Raw genomic sequence first — 19,251 nt, 5'->3', positions numbered from 1 at the left:
TCATGGGTGGTGAATCCTGCTGTGAGATCTGGTGTTTTCTGAATTGTGGAAGAGCTGGCCAGCTCTGATGTTGACGGGATATATTTCCAGATCCTGAAAGCATAAAAGAAGAAGGCTTGCTGTGTGGGTTTCTCTTTTTTTTCTGTTTTTTTGTTTCTATCCTGGAGGTGTCCTGGTTTCTGGTTTGGCACTGTCCACGTAAGGTAGATCATTTCTATGCCAGGATCTGGAGGTGTGCTGATTCTTGCGGCCTTGTTTGTGATGCAGTTTATTTTTGAAGATGATACAAGTTTGATGGGTGGCCAGTGTAGTTCCATCAGGGTTGGAGTTTTATGCAAAAAAATCTTTCAGGCATTAAAACAAACTTACTACAGCATTTAGGACGCCATTTTCACCACCAGAAAAACCCTAACATTATGGGGCAGTGAAAACGGGAAAATGCCCCTCTTTACATGGAAGATAACTCTAGTGGCGAGGGGGGCATTTCGTTTTTTATTTTAAAAAACAAAATCCTGCTTTAGGGTTTTGTTTTTGCGGCTCCATCATGTTTGGCAGAGCCAGGGCTTTAAGTTGGTTGAAAAAACTGGGGGTCTCTCAAAGAGTCATGGCCAATGTGATTAACGGCGTGGCTTAAAAACACGTAAGCTAAAAATCTGTGCTTTGCATATTGTGCCGCCCAACTTGTATTGTGCTGTTTCTGTCATTGCATCCAGATATATGATGTAACAAGTAACATCATACCTACAACAAGTCAGGACTATTGACTTTGTCAATGGTTGTTAGTTGCATAAAATAAATAAGCAGCAGCTATGGCTTGTATATAATGTTGAAAAGCTCCCTCTTAAAGCCCTGCTGACACCACGACGATGTTGCTGCTCCTGAGTTTCAAAAAGAGAAGGGAAATCCAGAGAGAACATTACTGGAGTGGCGCCAATATTGGCTCTGCATGTCATTGTCAGTGAGGAATGGTGTCAGTGCGGCACAGCACCACCTACCCGCCGAGGTACTGCTGAAAAAGTTTCCAGATCCAGTCTGACACTTGGGGAATATTCAAAAGGTGAGGAATCTGTGACTACATGGCCTACGAGAAAGAGAATCACCAAAGGTATGTAACTTGTTCATCTAGAACATCAAATACTTCATATTTTCACTGCCAATTTGAATCTTTTCTTATCCATCCATGAGCCAGGTTTCCTTGTTTGGTTTCTGTAAAGGCATCCAAACTGGCTTGGATTTGTTGACTTTCAGATATCCAACTGTGCAGTTCTTCTCAGTCACCTCGAATACCCCTGGTTCAGAATGGGTGGCATCAGATGAGAAATGCAATGTCACCCCTATCTTGGGGAAACATCCATAACAACGCGGGCATTACCCAGCACTGCTATTACAACTCTGCTATTACAACGCAAATCGTTACAACGACTTGCGCTGGAGGGCGCTGTAGCATAGGGAATAGTTTAATTTTCTATCCAACACCTTCCCTACTGTCAACGTGGGCTGGAGTTGGAATAGAAAATTAAACTATTCCACTATCCAGCGCCCCCCAACGCAAGTCGTAACGACTTGCGTTATAAAAACTGCATGGTAATGGCATGCGGGGTAAAAGCCTGCGTTGTAATGCAGTACAACCCCTATCTTGTGTCCTATATTATATTGAATCTTTCTGATCAGCCCCCATTCACTTGTAGCCCCCCTGTGGGGGAGCTTTAAACAGCCTCTACTGAGTGTGCACCAGGATCTCATCTCATAATTTTCAATGTTTGAAAACATGAAGAACCATTCCGCACCATTACATATCTTTTTGGCATCAACAGATTCCATTACATCTCTTTGCACAAGATGTACCAAATTCACCATCTTGTGTATACAATTGGCATCTAGCCAATTTCTAAAACACAGACCACTAGTTCTCCGCATATAAGTTTGGGCAGAATTGTATCCAGCCTGTTTGCCAGTTCTTTGCCAACATTTACACATCAGTGTTGTGGAGTGAAATAGGCCTATCGGCTCTGCAATCTCGATGACCATTCCCTTCTTATTCAGAATGGTGGGAATGAGGTCTTATAGCATTGTCACTGTCGTGGGAGAGAGCCTCCCTATGAAGACTATTTAAAAAGTCTACTAATCGAGGGAACAAAATACCTCCAAAACTCTTGTAAAGTTTGAAGGTAAATCCATTCTCACTGTGACTTACCAACCAGCCTTCTTTTACTCCCTTTGAAACCTTTTTCTTCCGAGCTTATACTTTGCTATTAAGACTCTGCTTTTGCCATATCACCATTACTTCACTAGTATAAAGTTTACTATAGTAGTCGTGGAGTTGGCCAACTGTATCCCTTTTAATAGTCTGGACATACATTTGTTTGTCCACTATTTGTGTACTGTTCACTCTTATTCCTTGCTGCATTCACAGGTTAGCAGCTAGAGTAAAGGCAATTCTTTCACTTTGTATTTTTGTTCCACGATCCTCAATATACTCTCTGCGCCGTTCATGAATAGTGCTTTGAGTTCAAACCTGTAGTTCTGCAGATATCTCATCCCTCTGATTGGCCGCCTGCCACACCTCCATTCCTAAAATCCCCTTCCTCCAGCATTCTCAGTCCTGCAGCCCTCTGGCCCTTCAACACTCCCCTTAGTGTCTTGTTAAAACTATCCCAGAGGTGATTTGTGTAATTTGCCTGTTGTCGCGTTCAGAAACGTAGAACTGAATATCGGGTTGAATCTCCCCTCATAGCACTCTGTCCTGTAAGGTGGGGCTGTTGCATATCAAGCCCTTCTCATGTATGTGCCAAGGCCAGGCTTCTATACTTAGTATGGTCACATCAGGTCTGGCCAAGGTACAGGTGCCTATCTGCTCATGTAATGTAGGCATATCCCAAGTGAGGAAGCCATATTTAATTAGGGCATAAGAATCTTGCGCTAGACAGTACAACGCGTCCGGTGCAAGAAGTACCTGATAGACCGGCCTGCCCTAAAATTTAACTCTTTCATAGTGGGTTTCAAGAACATAGATTATTGACAGGTTTTGCCTAGAGAGCACCCAACTTATGAGTATCTAGTTGGTGGGGGATTTAGACCTTCGACATTGAGGATGCCCCATTTCACGCCATCTTTAGAATCTCCTCCCATCTTCTCTTTACTAAGATACCCATCTTGTGTCTCCACTTCCCTCACATCAGCCTGATCAAAGACCCACTTCTACCAGCCATTAAGACACCACCAGCAGCATCCTGTTTTTAGTTCATTTGAAGTTTAATAAAAGTTACAGTCGTAATGCTTTGATGTCTCGACTGTGGGCTGTTAAGCAAATATTGCAAAACAAACCTTGTCAAAGCCAACAGATTTGGCTTTTTTATAGTAAAAAATATTGTGTGTAGTGCAATAATGGTGCAATTGCTATAACTCCACCTGAGTAAGAAAAGAGGAAGAATTTAAATAGAAGAGGTAAGAAAAGTAGGAGGAAAGCGAAAGATCAGTGTTTACACAAACATCTTCACTATACCCAAAACCAAGAAAACAGAAAAAAAAACTCACACCGTCTGAGAATAGATATCACAGAAATGCCATTGTGTCACACAAAATAATATAGACCTGCATTTGACTGGAGAGGTAAATCCTTACTTTATAGACTGCTAAGGGTTTTGAAAACCACACTTTGACCATGGGTTCCATCACTATTGGGGTCTCCCCGCACCTTGCACCTTATTTCCCTGTTCACAGCATCACCAGCGCTGGGCGACGCCCTGTTCGAATTCTGATACTCTTGCATCCATGTGGGGTCACCTAGGCCTTCCCTCTGTTTGGCCACTTCTAGACTGATCTTCTGACTGCAAACTCTTTCTTCTTCTCCATTGAGTGAATTTCCTATCCTGTAATTGAGCCCGTTGCTTTTGCTCGCATCAGTCGCAATTCATCCAATTGGCTTCCGAAGTACATTGGGAACAGTGACCCCCATATCTTTGCCTGAGTGCCACTGGATCTTGAGAGGGCCAATTAACAGAATTTACACTATCATTCCTCTGATTTCTCTGTTTGTCTTTGTTCCAACAGCACAGCTTGTTTGACTACATTATTACAAGGTATTCAGGGGAAGTTGAATATGTGAGTGATGGTCTGTTTTTATCCAGATTCCTATTTGAAGGTGACATGTGGTACACCTCTGCTAGGATCCTAATGAACTCTTGATTCATGACCCAAATTTGCTCTCCTCTGCAGGTGGAGCCCAGGAAGGCCTGCAACACTTGGGACCCTATGGGAACATCCCAAACATCGTGGCCGAGCTGACGGGCGACAATATTCCAAAGGACTTCAGCGAAGACCAGGGTTATCCCGACCCGCCGAACCCCTGCCCACTCGGGAAGACAGGTAACCCACGTCTGTTAGAGCTACCAGGGTTTGATCAATTTACAAGGTCACAAGTTAATGCAGAGGTTGATCTGTGGTGGTGTTTGTTGTGTTACTGCCTGTGGAGGGGGTACTTATGAAGTGATAAACCTGGCTGAATGAGAGAGAGAGAGAGAGATAGAGAGAGAGATAGATGTATAGACAGATAGATAGATAGCTAAATAGATAGACAGAAAGTGAAATAGATAGACAGATAGAGGGAGAGAGAGAGAGATGTGAATATATAGATAGATGATAGATACACAGATAGACAGATAGATAGACAGAAAGAGAAATAGATAGACAGAAAGAGAAATAGAAGGAGAGAGAGAGAGAAAGAGAGAGAGAAAGAGAGAAATAGATAGACAGAGGAAGAGAGAGAGAAAGAAAGAGAGAGAGAGAGAAATAAAGCGAGAGTCAACATGGAAGAGGATATTTCCAAAATATGGAACAAAATCTAAGATAGAACTGATTGTAGTAAGTACAACACAGGTTACAAAATTACCTAACCTGGGCACATTACCTTCAAAGATGTCTTTAAAAATGGTCTTTGGCTCAACATTTGTAGAAAAAGTTCATCAGCTTGAGAAATTACCATGTACAACTTCATCCTAACACACCGTCGCCCAGAATAGAATTTCCTTAAAGTATTTTGCTTGGAAAAATCTGCCAAAGTAACTGGAAGACAAGCAGCAACATGCTGCAAGCAGAGGCACATTCGGCGGATGTTGCCAAGCAACTAAGTTATCGTTTCAAAGTTCCTTGAAAAGTCACAACGCAGTCACACCCTTACTTGGTTATTGAAGGTTTGCTCAATGAATTTGAATCAGGCTTCAGAATGAGGCATGGGTGTTCCCAAGAGGTGATCAGCCCCGACCCAGCAGAGGTCCTCGGCTTCAGCAACATCATTTCTAACAAGTTCATTCAGTTTCATGGAAATAATTAAAATGGCAAAAGCCATCAGTAATTGCAGCTGGGCAGATACATTCCCTGTGAATCATAAAAAATAATTGCAGATGTTTGTCAGTGGGTTTCTCCCCCAAATTAACGCAGAAGAAACCGGGGATTAGCAAATGTCTACTTAGAAACACACAGTTTGCACCTTCAAGAATTCCGAGAAGGATTGTTTAATATAAAACACTAGCAATTTAAACATTATGGTGTTAGACAAAGACATACACATCCCAAAGAGGCTTGCCGGGCAGGTGTAGATTCATAATAGTATATAATGCACGTTTGGTCTGCTATGCATTGTATTTATGTATGTTTGTGACTCATACAGCACAAACCTAGTGCAAAGCAATGGAAAGCTGCACAAAGTTAGGGGTGGGGAATTGTGTATGAGAGAGGGTACAGCAGGGCAAGGGGCTTACCTGTGAGAGCCCATCACCAAGATGGTTGCACAGGTGTTGCTTGAAGAAGAGGGTTTTCAGTTCCTTCCTTAATAGCAGGCTGTAGGACACTTAACGATTCAGAAAAGGGGGTGGTGATGGACAGAGCATCTGAATTAAGCAGAACACTCCTACCCAATCAAAAGATAAGGGCTTGATCCATCACCGTTTTTTACCTCACTGCACCATCCCAGCTCAGAACCTGGCTATATGCAAATTAGTCTGACCCTGGCCCAGTGCATCATGGGAACAGGGCAGACCAAACTACCAAGCCAATTCTTTACTGGAAAGGAAACAAGCTTCCGGGGACCGGTTTCTGGCATTACAGCCGTCTTCGGCCCGGCTTGCTTGAATCCTGATGGTGCAGTGAGCAAGGGACTCATGTCTGAGCATACCCTTCCACTCCTATAGTGGCTAAAACGATTCAGAAAAGGGGGTGGTGATGGACAGAGCATCTGAATTAAGCAGAACACTCCTACCCAATCAAAAGATCAGGGCTTGATCCATCACGTTTTTTAGCTCACTGCACCATCCCAGCTCAGAACCTGGCTATATGCAAATTAGTCTGACCCTGGCCCAGTGCATCATGGGAACAGGGCAGACCAAACTACCAAGCCAATTCTTTACTGGAAAGGAAACAAGCTTCCGGGGACCGGTTTCTGGCATTACAGCCGTCTTCGGCCCGGCTTGCTTGAATCCTGATGGTGCAGTGAGCAAGGGACTCATGTCTGAGCATACCCTTCCACTCCTACAGTGGCCAAAACAATTCAGAAAAGGGGGTGGTGATGGACAGAGCATCTGAATTAAGCAGAACATTCCTACCCAATCAAAAGATCAGGGCTTGATCCATCACCGTTTTTTAGCTCACTGCACCATCCCAGCTCAGAACCTGGCTATATGCAAATTAGTCTGACCCTGGCCCAGTGCATCATGGGAACAGGGCAGACCAAACTACCAAGCCAATTCTTTACTGGAAAGGAAACAAGCTTCCGGGGACCGGTTTCTGGCATTACAGCTGTCTTCGGACCGGCTTGCTTGAATCCTGATGGTGCAGTGAGCAAGGGACTCATGTCTGAGCATACCCTTCCACTCCTATAGTGGCCAAAACGATTCAGAAAAGGGGGTGGTGATGGACAGAGCATCTGAATTAAGCAGAACACTCCTACCCAATCAAAAGATCGGGGCTTGATCCATCACCGTTTTTTAGCTCACTGCACCATCCCAGCTCAGAACCTGGCTATATGCAAATTAGTCTGACCCTGGCCCAGTGCATCATGGGGACAGGGCAGACCAAACTACCAAGCCAATTCTTTACTGGAAAGGAAACAAGCTTCCGGGGACCGGTTTCTGGCATTACAGCCGTCTTCGGCCCGGCTTGCTTGAATCCTGATGGTGCAGTGAGCAAGGGACTCATGTCTGAGCATACCCTTCCACTCCTATAGTGGCCAAAACGATTCAGAAAAGGGGGTGGTGATGGACAGAGCATCTGAATTAAGCAGAACACTCCTACCCAATCAAAAGATCAGGGCTTGATCCATCACCGTTTTTTAGCTCACTGCACCATCCCAGCTCAGAACCTGGCTATATGCAAATTAGTCTGACCCTGGCCCAGTGCATCATGGGAACAGGGCAGACCAAACTACCAAGCCAATTCTTTACTGGAAAGGAAACAAGCTTCCGGGGACCGGTTTCTGGCATTACAGCCGTCTTCGGCCCGGCTTGCTTGAATCCTGATGGTGCAGTGAGCAAGGGACTCATGTCTGAGCATACCCTTCCACTCCTATAGTGGGCAAAACGATTCAGAAAAGGGGGTGGTGATGGACAGAGCATCTGAATTAAGCAGAACACTCCTACCCAATCAAAAGATCAGGGCTTGACCCATCACCGTTTTTTAGCTCACTGCACCATCCCAGCTCAGAACCTGGCTATATGCAAATTAGTCTGACCCTGGCCCAGTGCATCATGGAAACAGGGCAGACCAAAGTACCAAGCCAATTCTTTACTGGAAAGGAAACAAGCTTCCGGGGACCGGTTTCTGGCATTACAGCCGTCTTCGGCCCGGCTTGCTTGAATCCTGATGGTGCAGTGAGCAAGGGACTCATGTCTGAGCATACCCTTCCACTCCTATAGTGGCCAAAACGATTCAGAAAAGGGGGTGGTGATGGACAGAGCATCTGAATTAAGCAGAACACTCCTACCCAATCAAAAGATCAGGGCTTGATCCATCACCGTTTTTTAGCTCACTGCACCATCCCAGCTCAGAACCTGGCTATATGCAAATTAGTCTGACCCTGGCCCAGTGCATCATAGGAACAGGGCAGACCAAACTACCAAGCCAATTCTTTACTGGAAAGGAAACAAGCTTCCGGGGACCGGTTTCTGGCATTACAGCCGTCTTCGGCCCGGCTTGCTTGAATCCTGATGGTGCAGTGAGCAAGGGACTCATGTCTGAGCATACCCTTCCACTCCTATAGTGGCCAAAACGATTCAGAAAAGGGGGTGGTGATGGACAGAGCATCTGAATTAAGCAGAACACTCCTACCCAATCAAAAGATCAGGGCTTGATCCATCACCGTTTTTTAGCTCACTGCACCATCCCAGCTCAGAACCTGGCTATATGCAAATTAGTCTGACCCTGGCCCAGTGCATCATGGGAACAGGGCAGACCAAACTACCAAGCCAATTCTTTACTGGAAAGGAAACAAGCTTCCGGGGACCGGTTTCTGGCATTACAGCCGTCTTCGGCCCGGCTTGCTTGAATCCTGATGGTGCAGTGAGCAAGGGACTCATGTCTGAGCATACCCTTCCACTCCTATAGTGGCCAAAACGATTCAGAAAAGGGGGTGGTGATGGACAGAGCATCTGAATTAGGCAGAACACTCCTACCCAATCAAAAGATCAGGGCTTGATCCATCACGTTTTTTAGCTCACTGCACCATCCCAGCTCAGAACCTGGCTATATGCAAATTAGTCTGACCCTGGCCCAGTGCATCATGGGAACAGGGCAGACCAAACTACCAAGCCAATTCTTTACTGGAAAGGAAACAAGCTTCCGGGGACCGGTTTCTGGCATTACAGCCGTCTTCGGACCGGCTTGCTTGAATCCTGATGGTGCAGTGAGCAAGGGACTCATGTCTGAGCATACCCTTGCACTCCTATAGTGGCCAAAACGATTCAGAAAAGGGGGTGGTGATGGACAGAGCATCTGAATTAAGCAGAACACTCCTACCCAATCAAAAGATCAGGGCTTGATCCATCACTGTTTTTTAGCTCACTGCACCATCCCAGCTCAGAACCTGGCTATATGCAAATTAGTCTGACCCTGGCCCAGTGCATCATGGGGACAGGGCAGACCAAACTACGAAGCCAATTCTTTACTGGAAAGGAAACAAGCTTCCGGGGACCGGTTTCTGGCATTACAGCCGTCTTCGGCCCGGCTTGCTTGAATCCTGATGGTGCAGTGAGCAAGCGACTCATGTCTGAGCATACCCTTCCACTCCTATAGTGGCCAAAACGATTCAGAAAAGGGGGTGGTGATGGACAGAGCATCTGAATTAAGCAGAACACTCCTACCCAATCAAAAGATCAGGGCTTGATCCATCACCGTTTTTTAGCTCACTGCACCATCCCAGCTCAGAACCTGGCTATATGCAAATTAGTCTGACCCTGGCCCAGTGCATCATGGGAACAGGGCAGACCAAACTACCAAGCCAATTCTTTACTGGAAAGGAAACAAGCTTCCGGGGACCGGTTTCTGGCATTACAGCCGTCTTCGGCCCGGCTTGCTTGAATCCTGATGGTGCAGTGAGCAAGGGACTCATGTCTGAGCATACCCTTCCACTCCTATAGTGGCCAAAGCGATTCAGAAAAGGGGGTGGTGATGGACAGAGCATCTGAATTAAGCAGAACACTCCTACCCAATCAAAAGATCTGGGCTTGATCCATCACCGTTTTTTAGCTCACTGCACCATCCCAGCTCAGAACCTGGCTATATGCAAATTAGTCTGACCCTGGCCCAGTGCATCATGGGGACAGGGCAGACCAAACTACCAAGCCAATTCTTTACTGGAAAGGAAACAAGCTTCCGGGGACCGGTTTCTGGCATTACAGCCGTCTTCGGCCCGGCTTGCTTGAATCCTGATGGTGCAGTGAGCAAGGGACTCATGTCTGAGCATACCCTTCCACTCCTATAGTGGCCAAAACGATTCAGAAAAGGGGATGGTGATGGACAGAGCATCTGAATTAAGCAGAACACTCCTACCCAATCAAAAGATCAGGGCTTGATCCATCACCGTTTTTTAGCTCACTGCACCATCCCAGCTCAGAACCTGGCTATATGCAAATTAGTCTGACCCTGGCCCAGTGCATCATGGGAACAGGGCAGACCAAACTACCAAGCCAATTCTTTACTGGAAAGGAAACAAGCTTCCGGGGACCGGTTTCTGGCATTACAGCTGTCTTCGGACCGGCTTGCTTGAATCCTGATGGTGCAGTGAGCAAGGGACTCATGTCTGAGCATACCCTTCCACTCCTATAGTGGCCAAAACGATTCAGAAAAGGGGGTGGTGATGGACAGAGCATCTGAATTAAGCAGAACACTCCTACCCAATCAAAAGATCGGGGCTTGATACATCACCGTTTTTTAGCTCACTGCACCATCCCAGCTCAGAACCTGGCTATATGCAAATTAGTCTGACCCTGGCCCAGTGCATCATGGGGACAGGGCAGACCAAACTACCAAGCCAATTCTTTACTGGAAAGGAAACAAGCTTCCGGGGACCGGTTTCTGGCATTACAGCCGTCTTCGGCCCGGCTTGCTTGAATCCTGATGGTGCAGTGAGCAAGGGACTCATGTCTGAGCATACCCTTCCACTCCTATAGTGGCCAAAACGATTCAGAAAAGGGGGTGGTGATGGACAGAGCATCTGAATTAAGCAGAACACTCCTACCCAATCAAAAAATCAGGGCTTGATCCATCACCGTTTTTTAGCTCACTGCACCATCCCAGCTCAGAACCTGACTATATGCAAATTAGTCTGACCCTGGCCCAGTGCATCATGGGAACAGGGCAGACCAAACTACCAAGCCAATTCTTTACTGGAAAGGAAACAAGCTTCCGGGGACCGGTTTCTGGCATTACAGCCGTCTTCGGCCCGGCTTGCTTGAATCCTGATGGTGCAGTGAGCAAGGGACTGATGTCTGAGCATACCCTTCCACTCCTATAGTGGGCAAAACGATTCAGAAAAGGGGGTGGTGATGGACAGAGCATCTGAATTAAGCAGAACACTCCTACCCAATCAAAAGATCAGGGCTTGACCCATCACCGTTTTTTAGCTCACTGCACCATCCCAGCTCAGAACCTGGCTATATGCAAATTAGTCTGACCCTGGCCCAGTGCATCATGGAAACAGGGCAGACCAAAGTACCAAGCCAATTCTTTACTGGAAAGGAAACAAGCTTCCGGGGACCGGTTTCTGGCATTACAGCCGTCTTTGGCCCGGCTTGCTTGAATCCTGATGGTGCAGTGAGCAAGGGACTCATGTCTGAGCATACCCTTCCACTCCTATAGTGGCCAAAACGATTCAGAAAAGGGGGTGGTGATGGACAGAGCATCTGAATTAAGCAGAACACTCCTACCCAATCAAAAGATCAGGGCTTGATCCATCACCGTTTTTTAGCTCACTGCACCATCCCAGCTCAGAACCTGGCTATATGCAAATTAGTCTGACCCTGGCCCAGTGCATCATGGGAACAGGGCAGACCAAACTACCAAGCCAATTCTTTACTGGAAAGGAAACAAGCTTCTGGGGACCGGTTTCTGGCATTACAGCCGTCTTCGGCCCGGCTTGCTTGAATCCTGATGGTGCAGTGAGCAAGGGACTCATGTCTGAGCATACCCTTCCACTCCTATAGTGGCCAAAACGATTCAGAAAAGGGGGTGGTGATGGACAGAGCATCTGAATTAAGCAGAACACTCCTACCCAATCAAAAGATCAGGGCTTGATCCATCACCGTTTTTTAGCTCACTGCACCATCCCAGCTCAGAACCTGGCTATATGCAAATTAGTCTGACCCTGGCCCAGTGCATCATGGGAACAGGGCAGACCAAACTACCAAGCCAATTCTTTACTGGAAAGGAAACAAGCTTCCGGGGACCGGTTTCTGGCATTACAGCCGTCTTCGGCCCGGCTTGCTTGAATCCTGATGGTGCAGTGAGCAAGGGACTCATGTCTGAGCATACCCTTCCACTCCTATAGTGGCCAAAACGATTCAGAAAAGGGGGTGGTGATGGACAGAGCATCTGAATTAGGCAGAACACTCCTACCCAATCAAAAGATCAGGGCTTGATCCATCACGTTTTTTAGCTCACTGCACCATCCCAGCTCAGAACCTGGCTATATGCAAATTAGTCTGACCCTGGCCCAGTGCATCATGGGAACAGGGCAGACCAAACTACCAAGCCAATTCTTTACTGGAAAGGAAACAAGCTTCCGGGGACCGGTTTCTGGCATTACAGCCGTCTTCGGACCGGCTTGCTTGAATCCTGATGGTGCAGTGAGCAAGGGACTCATGTCTGAGCATACCCTTGCACTCCTATAGTGGCCAAAACGATTCAGAAAAGGGGGTGGTGATGGACAGAGCATCTGAATTAAGCAGAACACTCCTACCCAATCAAAAGATCAGGGCTTGATCCATCACCGTTTTTTAGCTCACTGCACCATCCCAGCTCAGAACCTGGCTATATGCAAATTAGTCTGACCCTGGCCCAGTGCATCATGGGGACAGGGCAGACCAAACTACCAAGCCAATTCTTTACTGGAAAGGAAACAAGCTTCCAGGGACCGGTGTCTGGCATTACAGCCGTCTTCGGCCCGGCTTGCTTGAATCCTGATGGTGCAGTGAGCAAGCGACTCATGTCTGAGCATACCCTTCCACTCCTATAGTGGCCAAAACGATTCAGAAAAGGGGGTGGTGATGGACAGAGCATCTGAATTAAGCAGAACACTCCTACCCAATCAAAAGATCAGGGCTTGATCCATCACCGTTTTTTAGCTCACTGCACCATCCCAGCTCAGAACCTGGCTATATGCAAATTAGTCTGACCCTGGCCCAGTGCATCATGGGAACAGGGCAGACCAAACTACCAAGCCAATTCTTTACTGGAAAGGAAACAAGCTTCCGGGGACCGGTTTCTGGCATTACAGCCGTCTTCAGCCCGGCTTGCTTGAATCCTGATGGTGCAGTGAGCAAGGGACTCATGTCTGAGCATACCCTTCCACTCCTATAGTGGCCAAAACGATTCAGAAAAGGGGGTGGTGATGGACAGAGCATCTGAATTAAGCAGAACACTCCTACCCAATCAAAAGATCAGGGCTTGATCCATCACCGTTTTTTAGCTCACTGCACCATCCCAGCTCAGAACCTGGCTATATGCAAATTAGTCTGACCCTGGCCCAGTGCATCATGGGAACAGGGCAGACCAAACTACCAAGCCAATTCTTTACTGGAAAGGAAACAAGTTTCCGGGGACCGGTTTCTGGCATTACAGCCGTCTTCGGCCCCGCTTGCTTGAATCCTGATGGTGCAGTGAGCAAGGGACTCATGTCTGAGCATACCCTTCCACTCCTATAGTGGCCAAAACGATTCAGAAAAGGGGGTGGTGATGGACAGAGCATCTGAATTAAGCAGAACACTCCTACCCAATCAAAAGATCAGGGCTTGGTCCATCACCGTTTTTTAGCTCACTGCACCATCCCAGCTCAGAACCTGGCTATATGCAAATTAGTCTGACCCTGGCCCAGTGCATCATGGGAACAGGGCAGACCAAACTACCAAGCCAATTCTTTACTGGAAAGGAAACAAGCTTCCGGGGACCGGTTTCTGGCATTACAGCCTTCTTCGGCCCAGCTTGCTTGAATCCTGATGGTGCAGTGAGCCAGGGACTCATGTCTGAGCATACCCTTCCACTCCTATAGTGGCCAAAACGATTCAGAAAAGGGGGTGGTGATGGACAGAGCATCTGAATTAAGCAGAACACTCCTACCCAATCAAAAGATCAGGGCTTGATCCATCACCGTTTTTTAGCTCACTGCACCATCCCAGCTCAGAACCTGGCTATATGCAAATTAGTCTGACCCTGGCCCAGTGCATCATGGGAACAGGGCAGACCAAACTACCAAGCCAATTCTTTACTGGAAAGGAAACAAGCTTCCGGGGACCGGTTTCTGGCATTACAGCCGTCTTCGGCCCGGCTTGCTTGAATCCTGATGGTGCCGGGCCGAAGACGGCTGCAATGCCAGAAACCGGTCCCCGGACAGACTAATTTGCATATAGCCAGGTTCTGAACTGGGATGGTGCAGTGAGCTAAAAAACGGTGATGGATCAAGCCCTGATCTTTTGACTGGGTATGAGTGTTCTGTTTAATTCAGATGCTCTGTCCATCACCACCCCCTTTTCTGAATCGTTTTGGCCACTATAGGAGTGGCAGGGTATGCTCAGATGTGAGTCCCTTGCTCACTGCACCATCAGGATTCAAGCAAGCCGGGCCGAAGACGGCTGCAATGCCAGAAACCGGTCCCCGGAAGCTTGTTTCCTTTCCAGTAAAGAATTGGCTTGGTAGTTTGGTCTGCCCTGTTCCCATGATGCACTGGGCCAGGGACAGACTAATTTGCATATAGCCAGGTTCTGAACTGGGATGGTGCAGTGAGCTAAAAAACGGTGATGGATCAAGCCCTGATCTTTTGACTGGGTATGAGTGTTCTGTTTAATTAAGATGCTCTGTCCATCACCACCCCCTTTTCTGAATCGTTTTGGCCACTACAGGAGTGGCAGGGTATGCTCAGATGTGAGTCCCTTGCTCACTGCACCATCAGGATTCAAGCAAGCCGGGCCGAAGACAGCTGCAATGCCAGAAACCGGTCCCCGGAAGCTTGTTTCCTTTCCAGTAAAGAATTGGCTTGGTAGTTTGGTCTGCCCTGTTCCCTTGATGCACTGGGCCAGGGACAGACTAATTGGCATATAGCCAGGTTCTGAACTGGGATGGTGCATTGAGCTAAAAAATGGTGATGGAGCAAGCCCTGATCTTTTGACTGGGTATGAGTGTTCTGTTTAATTCAGATGCTCTGTCCATCACCACCCCCTTTTCTGAATCGTTTTGGCCACTATAGGAGTGGCAGGGTATGCTCAGATCTGAGTCCCTTGCTCACTGCACCATCAGGATTCAAGCAAGCCGGGCCGAAGACGGCTGCAATGCCAGAAACCGGTCCCCGGAAGCTTGTTTCCTTTCCAGTAAAGAATTGGCTTGGTAGTTTGGTCTGCCCTGTTCCCATGATGCACTGGGCCAGGGACAGACTAATTTGCATATAGCCAGGTTCTGAACTGGGATGGTGCAGTGAGCTAAAAAACGGTGATGGATCAAGCCCTGATCTTTTGACTGGGTATGAGTGTTCTGTTTAATTCAGATGCTCTGTCCATCACCACCCCCTTTTCTGAATCGTTTTGGCCACTATAGGAGTGGCAGGGTATGCTCAGATGTGAGTCCCTTGCTCACTGCACCATCAGGATTCAAGCAAGCCGGGCCGAAGATGGCTGCAATGCCAGAAACCGGTCCCCGGAAGCTTGTTTCCTATCCAGTAAAGAATTGGCTTGGTAGTTTGGTCTGCCCTGTTCCCATGATGCACTGGGCCAGGGACAGACTAATTTGCATATAGCCAGGTTCTGAACTGGGATGGTGCAGTGAGCTAAAAAACAGTGATGGATCAAGCCCTGATCTTTTGACGGGGTATGAGTGTTCTGTTTAATTCAGATGCTCTGTCCATCACCACCCCCTTTTCTGAATCGTTTTGGCCACTATAGGAGTGGCAGGGTATGCTCAGATGTTAGTCCCTTGCTCACTGCACCATCAGGATTCAAGCAAGCCGGGCCGAAGACGGCTGCAATGCCAGAAACCGGTCCCCGGAAGCTTGTTTCCTTTCCAGTAAAGAATTGGCTTGGTAGTTTGGTCTGCCCTGTTCCCATGATGCACTGGGCCAGGGACAGACTAATTTGCATATAGCCAGGTTCTGAACTGGGATGGTGCAGTGAGCTAAAAAACGGTGATGGATCAAGCCCTGATCTTTTGACTGGGTATGAGTGTTCTGTTTAATTCAGAAGCTCTGTCCATCACCACCCCCTTTTCTGAATCGTTTTGGCCACTATAGGAGTGGCAGGGTATGCTCAGATGTTAGTCCCTTGCTCACTGCACCATCAGGATTCAAGCAAGCCGGGCCGAAGACGGCTGCAATGCCAGAAACCGGTCCCCGGAAGCTTGTTTCCTTTCCAGTAAAGAATTGGCTTGGTAGTTTGGTCTGCCCTGTTCCCATGATGCACTGGGCCAGGGACAGACTAATTTGCATATAACCAGGTTCTGAACTGGGATGGTGCAGTGAGCTAAAAAACGGTGATGGATCAAGCCCTGATCTTTTGACTGGGTATTAGTGTTCTGTTTAATTCAGATGCTCTGCCCATCACCACCCCCTTTTCTGCATCGTTTTGGCAACTATAGGAGTGGCAGGGTATGCTCAGATGTGAGTCCCTTGCTCGCTGCACCATCAGGATTCAAGCAAGCCGGGCCGAAGACGGCTGCAATGCCAGAAACTGGTCCCCGGAAGCTTGTTTACTTTCCAGTAAAGAATTGGCTTGGTAGTTTGGTCTGCCCTGTTCCCATGATGCACTGGGCCAGGGACAGACTAATTTGCATATAGCCAGGTTCTGAACTGGGATGGTGCAGTGAGCTAAAAAACGGTGATGGATCAAGCCCTGATCTTTTGACTGGGTATGAGTGTTCTGTTTAATTCAGAAGCTCTGTCCATCACCACCCCCTTTTCTGAATCGTTTTGGCCACTATAGGAGTGGCAGGGTATGCTCAGATGTGAGTCCCTTGCTCACTGCACCATCAGGATTCAAGCAAGCCGGGCCGAAGACGGCTGCAATGCCAGAAACCGGTCCCCGGAAGCTTGTTTCCTTTCCAGTAAAGAATTGGCTTGGTAGTTTGGTCTGCCCTGTTCCCATGATGCACTGGGCCAGGGACAGACTAATTTGCATATAGCCAGGTTCTGAACTGGGATGGTGCAGTGAGCTAAAAAACGGTGATGGATCAAGCCCTGATCTTTTGACTGGGTATGAGTGTTCTGTTTAATTCAGATGCTCTGTCCATCACCACCCCCCTTTTCTGAATCGTTTTGGCCACTATAGGAGTGGCAGGGTATGCTCAGATGTGAGTCCCTTGCTCACTGTACCATCAGGATTCAAGCAAGCCGGGCCGAAGACGGCTGCAATGCCAGAAACCGGTCCCCGGAAGCTTGTTTCCTTTCCAGTAAAGAATTGGCTTGGTAGTTTGGTCTGCCCTGTTCCCATGATGCACTGGGCCAGGGACAGACTAATTTGCATATAGCCAGGTTCTGAACTGGGATGGTGCAGTGAGCTAAAAAACGGTGATGGATCAAGCCCTGATCTTTTGACTGGGTATGAGTGTTCTGTTTAATTCAGATGCTCTGTCCATCACCACCCCCTTTTCTGAATCGTTTTGGCCACTATAGGAGTGGCAGGGTATGCTCAGATGTGAGTCCCTTGCTCACTGCACCATCAGGATTCAAGCAAGCCGGGCCGAAGACGGCTGCAATGCCAGAAACCGGTCCCCGGAAGCTTGTTTCCTTTCCAGTAAAGAATTGGCTTGGTAGTTTGGTCTGCCCTGTTCCCATGATGCACTGGGCCAGGGACAGACTAATTTGCATATAGCCAGGTTCTGAACTGGGATGGTGCAGTGAGCTAAAAAATGGTGATGGATCAAGCCCTGATCTTTTGACTGGGTATGAGTGTTCTGTTTAATTTAGATGCTCTGTCCATCACCACCCCCCTTTTCTGAATCGTAGGACACTTAAAGCATTTGGGTAGAGATAGGGTTTCAGATCCTAGGAGCATGGCAAGAGCAGCTTTGGTGTCCTCTCATCTCCTTCCAGCATTTGTATTTTATCCTGAGCCTGATGAGGTTGCTGCTGTGAATTTCTCAGAGCCCACCAGAGGTCTTGATGTTGCCTTATGGATATGGTGGAGTGCTCAAGTTTTCTATGTGGTAGGTGATGTAGCTGACCTAAAAGGGAATGTGTGCCACTAGAAAAACCCACTGGAATTCTTTGACGGTGGTTGAGATTCTGCCAAACCCAAAGAAGTCCTTGATCTATTGGGCAGCAGCGTGAAGGGTGATCGTCATGGGATCAGAAGAGATTTCAGGATGCTGGTGAGCAGCGGGTTGCCTCCATCCAAGTGAGATAGGACATGGATTTGTACTGCTAATCTGATGTTTTCTTCAAGCAGAAAACCTTTCACTTTGCAGATCTTAGGTTATTGGCAGGTGGTCGGTGGTCAGTGGTCGGTGGTTTGTGTCATTCTTCAGAAGATGAGGTTGGCACTTCTTGGTCACTTCTTGCATTGCACATTGTAAGCAACTTTGGCTCATTTACTCTGCACATGTGCTAATTACTCCAAGTTGTAAGAGCCCACATTAAACCACGATATAAATAATCCTTAAATGGCCAATAAATGCAAGAGATGAAATAGACAATGTGAAACTTTACTACGGTGCTAAACCACTGTCCGGGATTTAGAACTCAGTGGGGATTTATAGTACTGTGCCTGTTTTTCCCTAGGCAATGTGGCCTATGAAGCTACTGCTCTATCACACACCTCTTGGCTTAACACTCCTCTCCTCCATGGCACAAGAAAACTTGTCCTCCATTTGTCAATAACAGGTCCCTGAAATCCATATGTTGCTTCACTAAAGTATTCAGTGCTTAAAACATGTACAGACAACATTGTTGTAACATATTGGGGCATTCGTTTTACATGGCCACCTATAGCTATAAATTGCTCACATTTGAAGAAGAGACCAATGTGGGCTTTTATATATTTTTTTATTCAAATTGTTTTTCAAAGTTGTACTTGGACTGCGCCAAAGTACTGTCCCAAAGTTTACCATCAGATGCATCAAGAATAAACAAACAGTAAACCACAAAATATAAGAACAGTCAAAAACAGGCTCATTTACAGGAAGTTCATATGAAAAGATTTACACCTTAAGGAAGTTAGAAATAGTGAGCAAATCAGAGTCTTCCAAGGAGGACATGTCTAACTTGAAACAGGGCAAATGAGTGGCAACTTTACACAATATTGACGGTTTGAACCTGAAATCATAATATTTAACAGGGTGGGGGGGAGGGGAATTCATGTGCACCTTTTGGAATGCTATGTACGAAACATTACAATATTTTATTTATTGTCCTCTGCCTTTTGGGCTGGGTTTGTGCTATAGAAATGACACATAGATAAATTCATATGTTGATGCATAGATACATACGTGAGCTTGAAGAGGTAGCCACATAATCTGCCACCAAACAGGGGTGATGCGATTGAATATATTAGATCCCAATATCTGTCTGAATAC

At 47.1% G+C, this 19,251-nt stretch overlaps 1 protein-coding gene across 1 annotated transcript in view; it reads left to right on the top strand.

Annotated features, from left to right (window-relative positions):
* LOC144807491 (neuroendocrine protein 7B2-like) overlaps positions 1-19,251 on the top strand; it is a 97,886-nt gene that overhangs the window by 56,204 nt on the left and 22,431 nt on the right. Inside the window, exon 3 of the mRNA XM_078673130.1 lies at positions 4,216-4,365. Coding sequence (XP_078529256.1) covers positions 4,216-4,365 — 150 coding nt within the window. The remainder of the gene's footprint in view (positions 1-4,215; positions 4,366-19,251) is intronic.

The sequence above is a fragment of the Lissotriton helveticus genome, unplaced genomic scaffold, assembly GCF_964261635.1.
Source record: "Lissotriton helveticus unplaced genomic scaffold, aLisHel1.1 SCAFFOLD_754, whole genome shotgun sequence".
In the NCBI taxonomy this organism is placed as follows: domain Eukaryota; kingdom Metazoa; phylum Chordata; class Amphibia; order Caudata; family Salamandridae; genus Lissotriton; species Lissotriton helveticus.
Note: the sequence above shows the minus strand (reverse complement) of the source record. Positions and strands in the feature narration are given on the sequence as shown.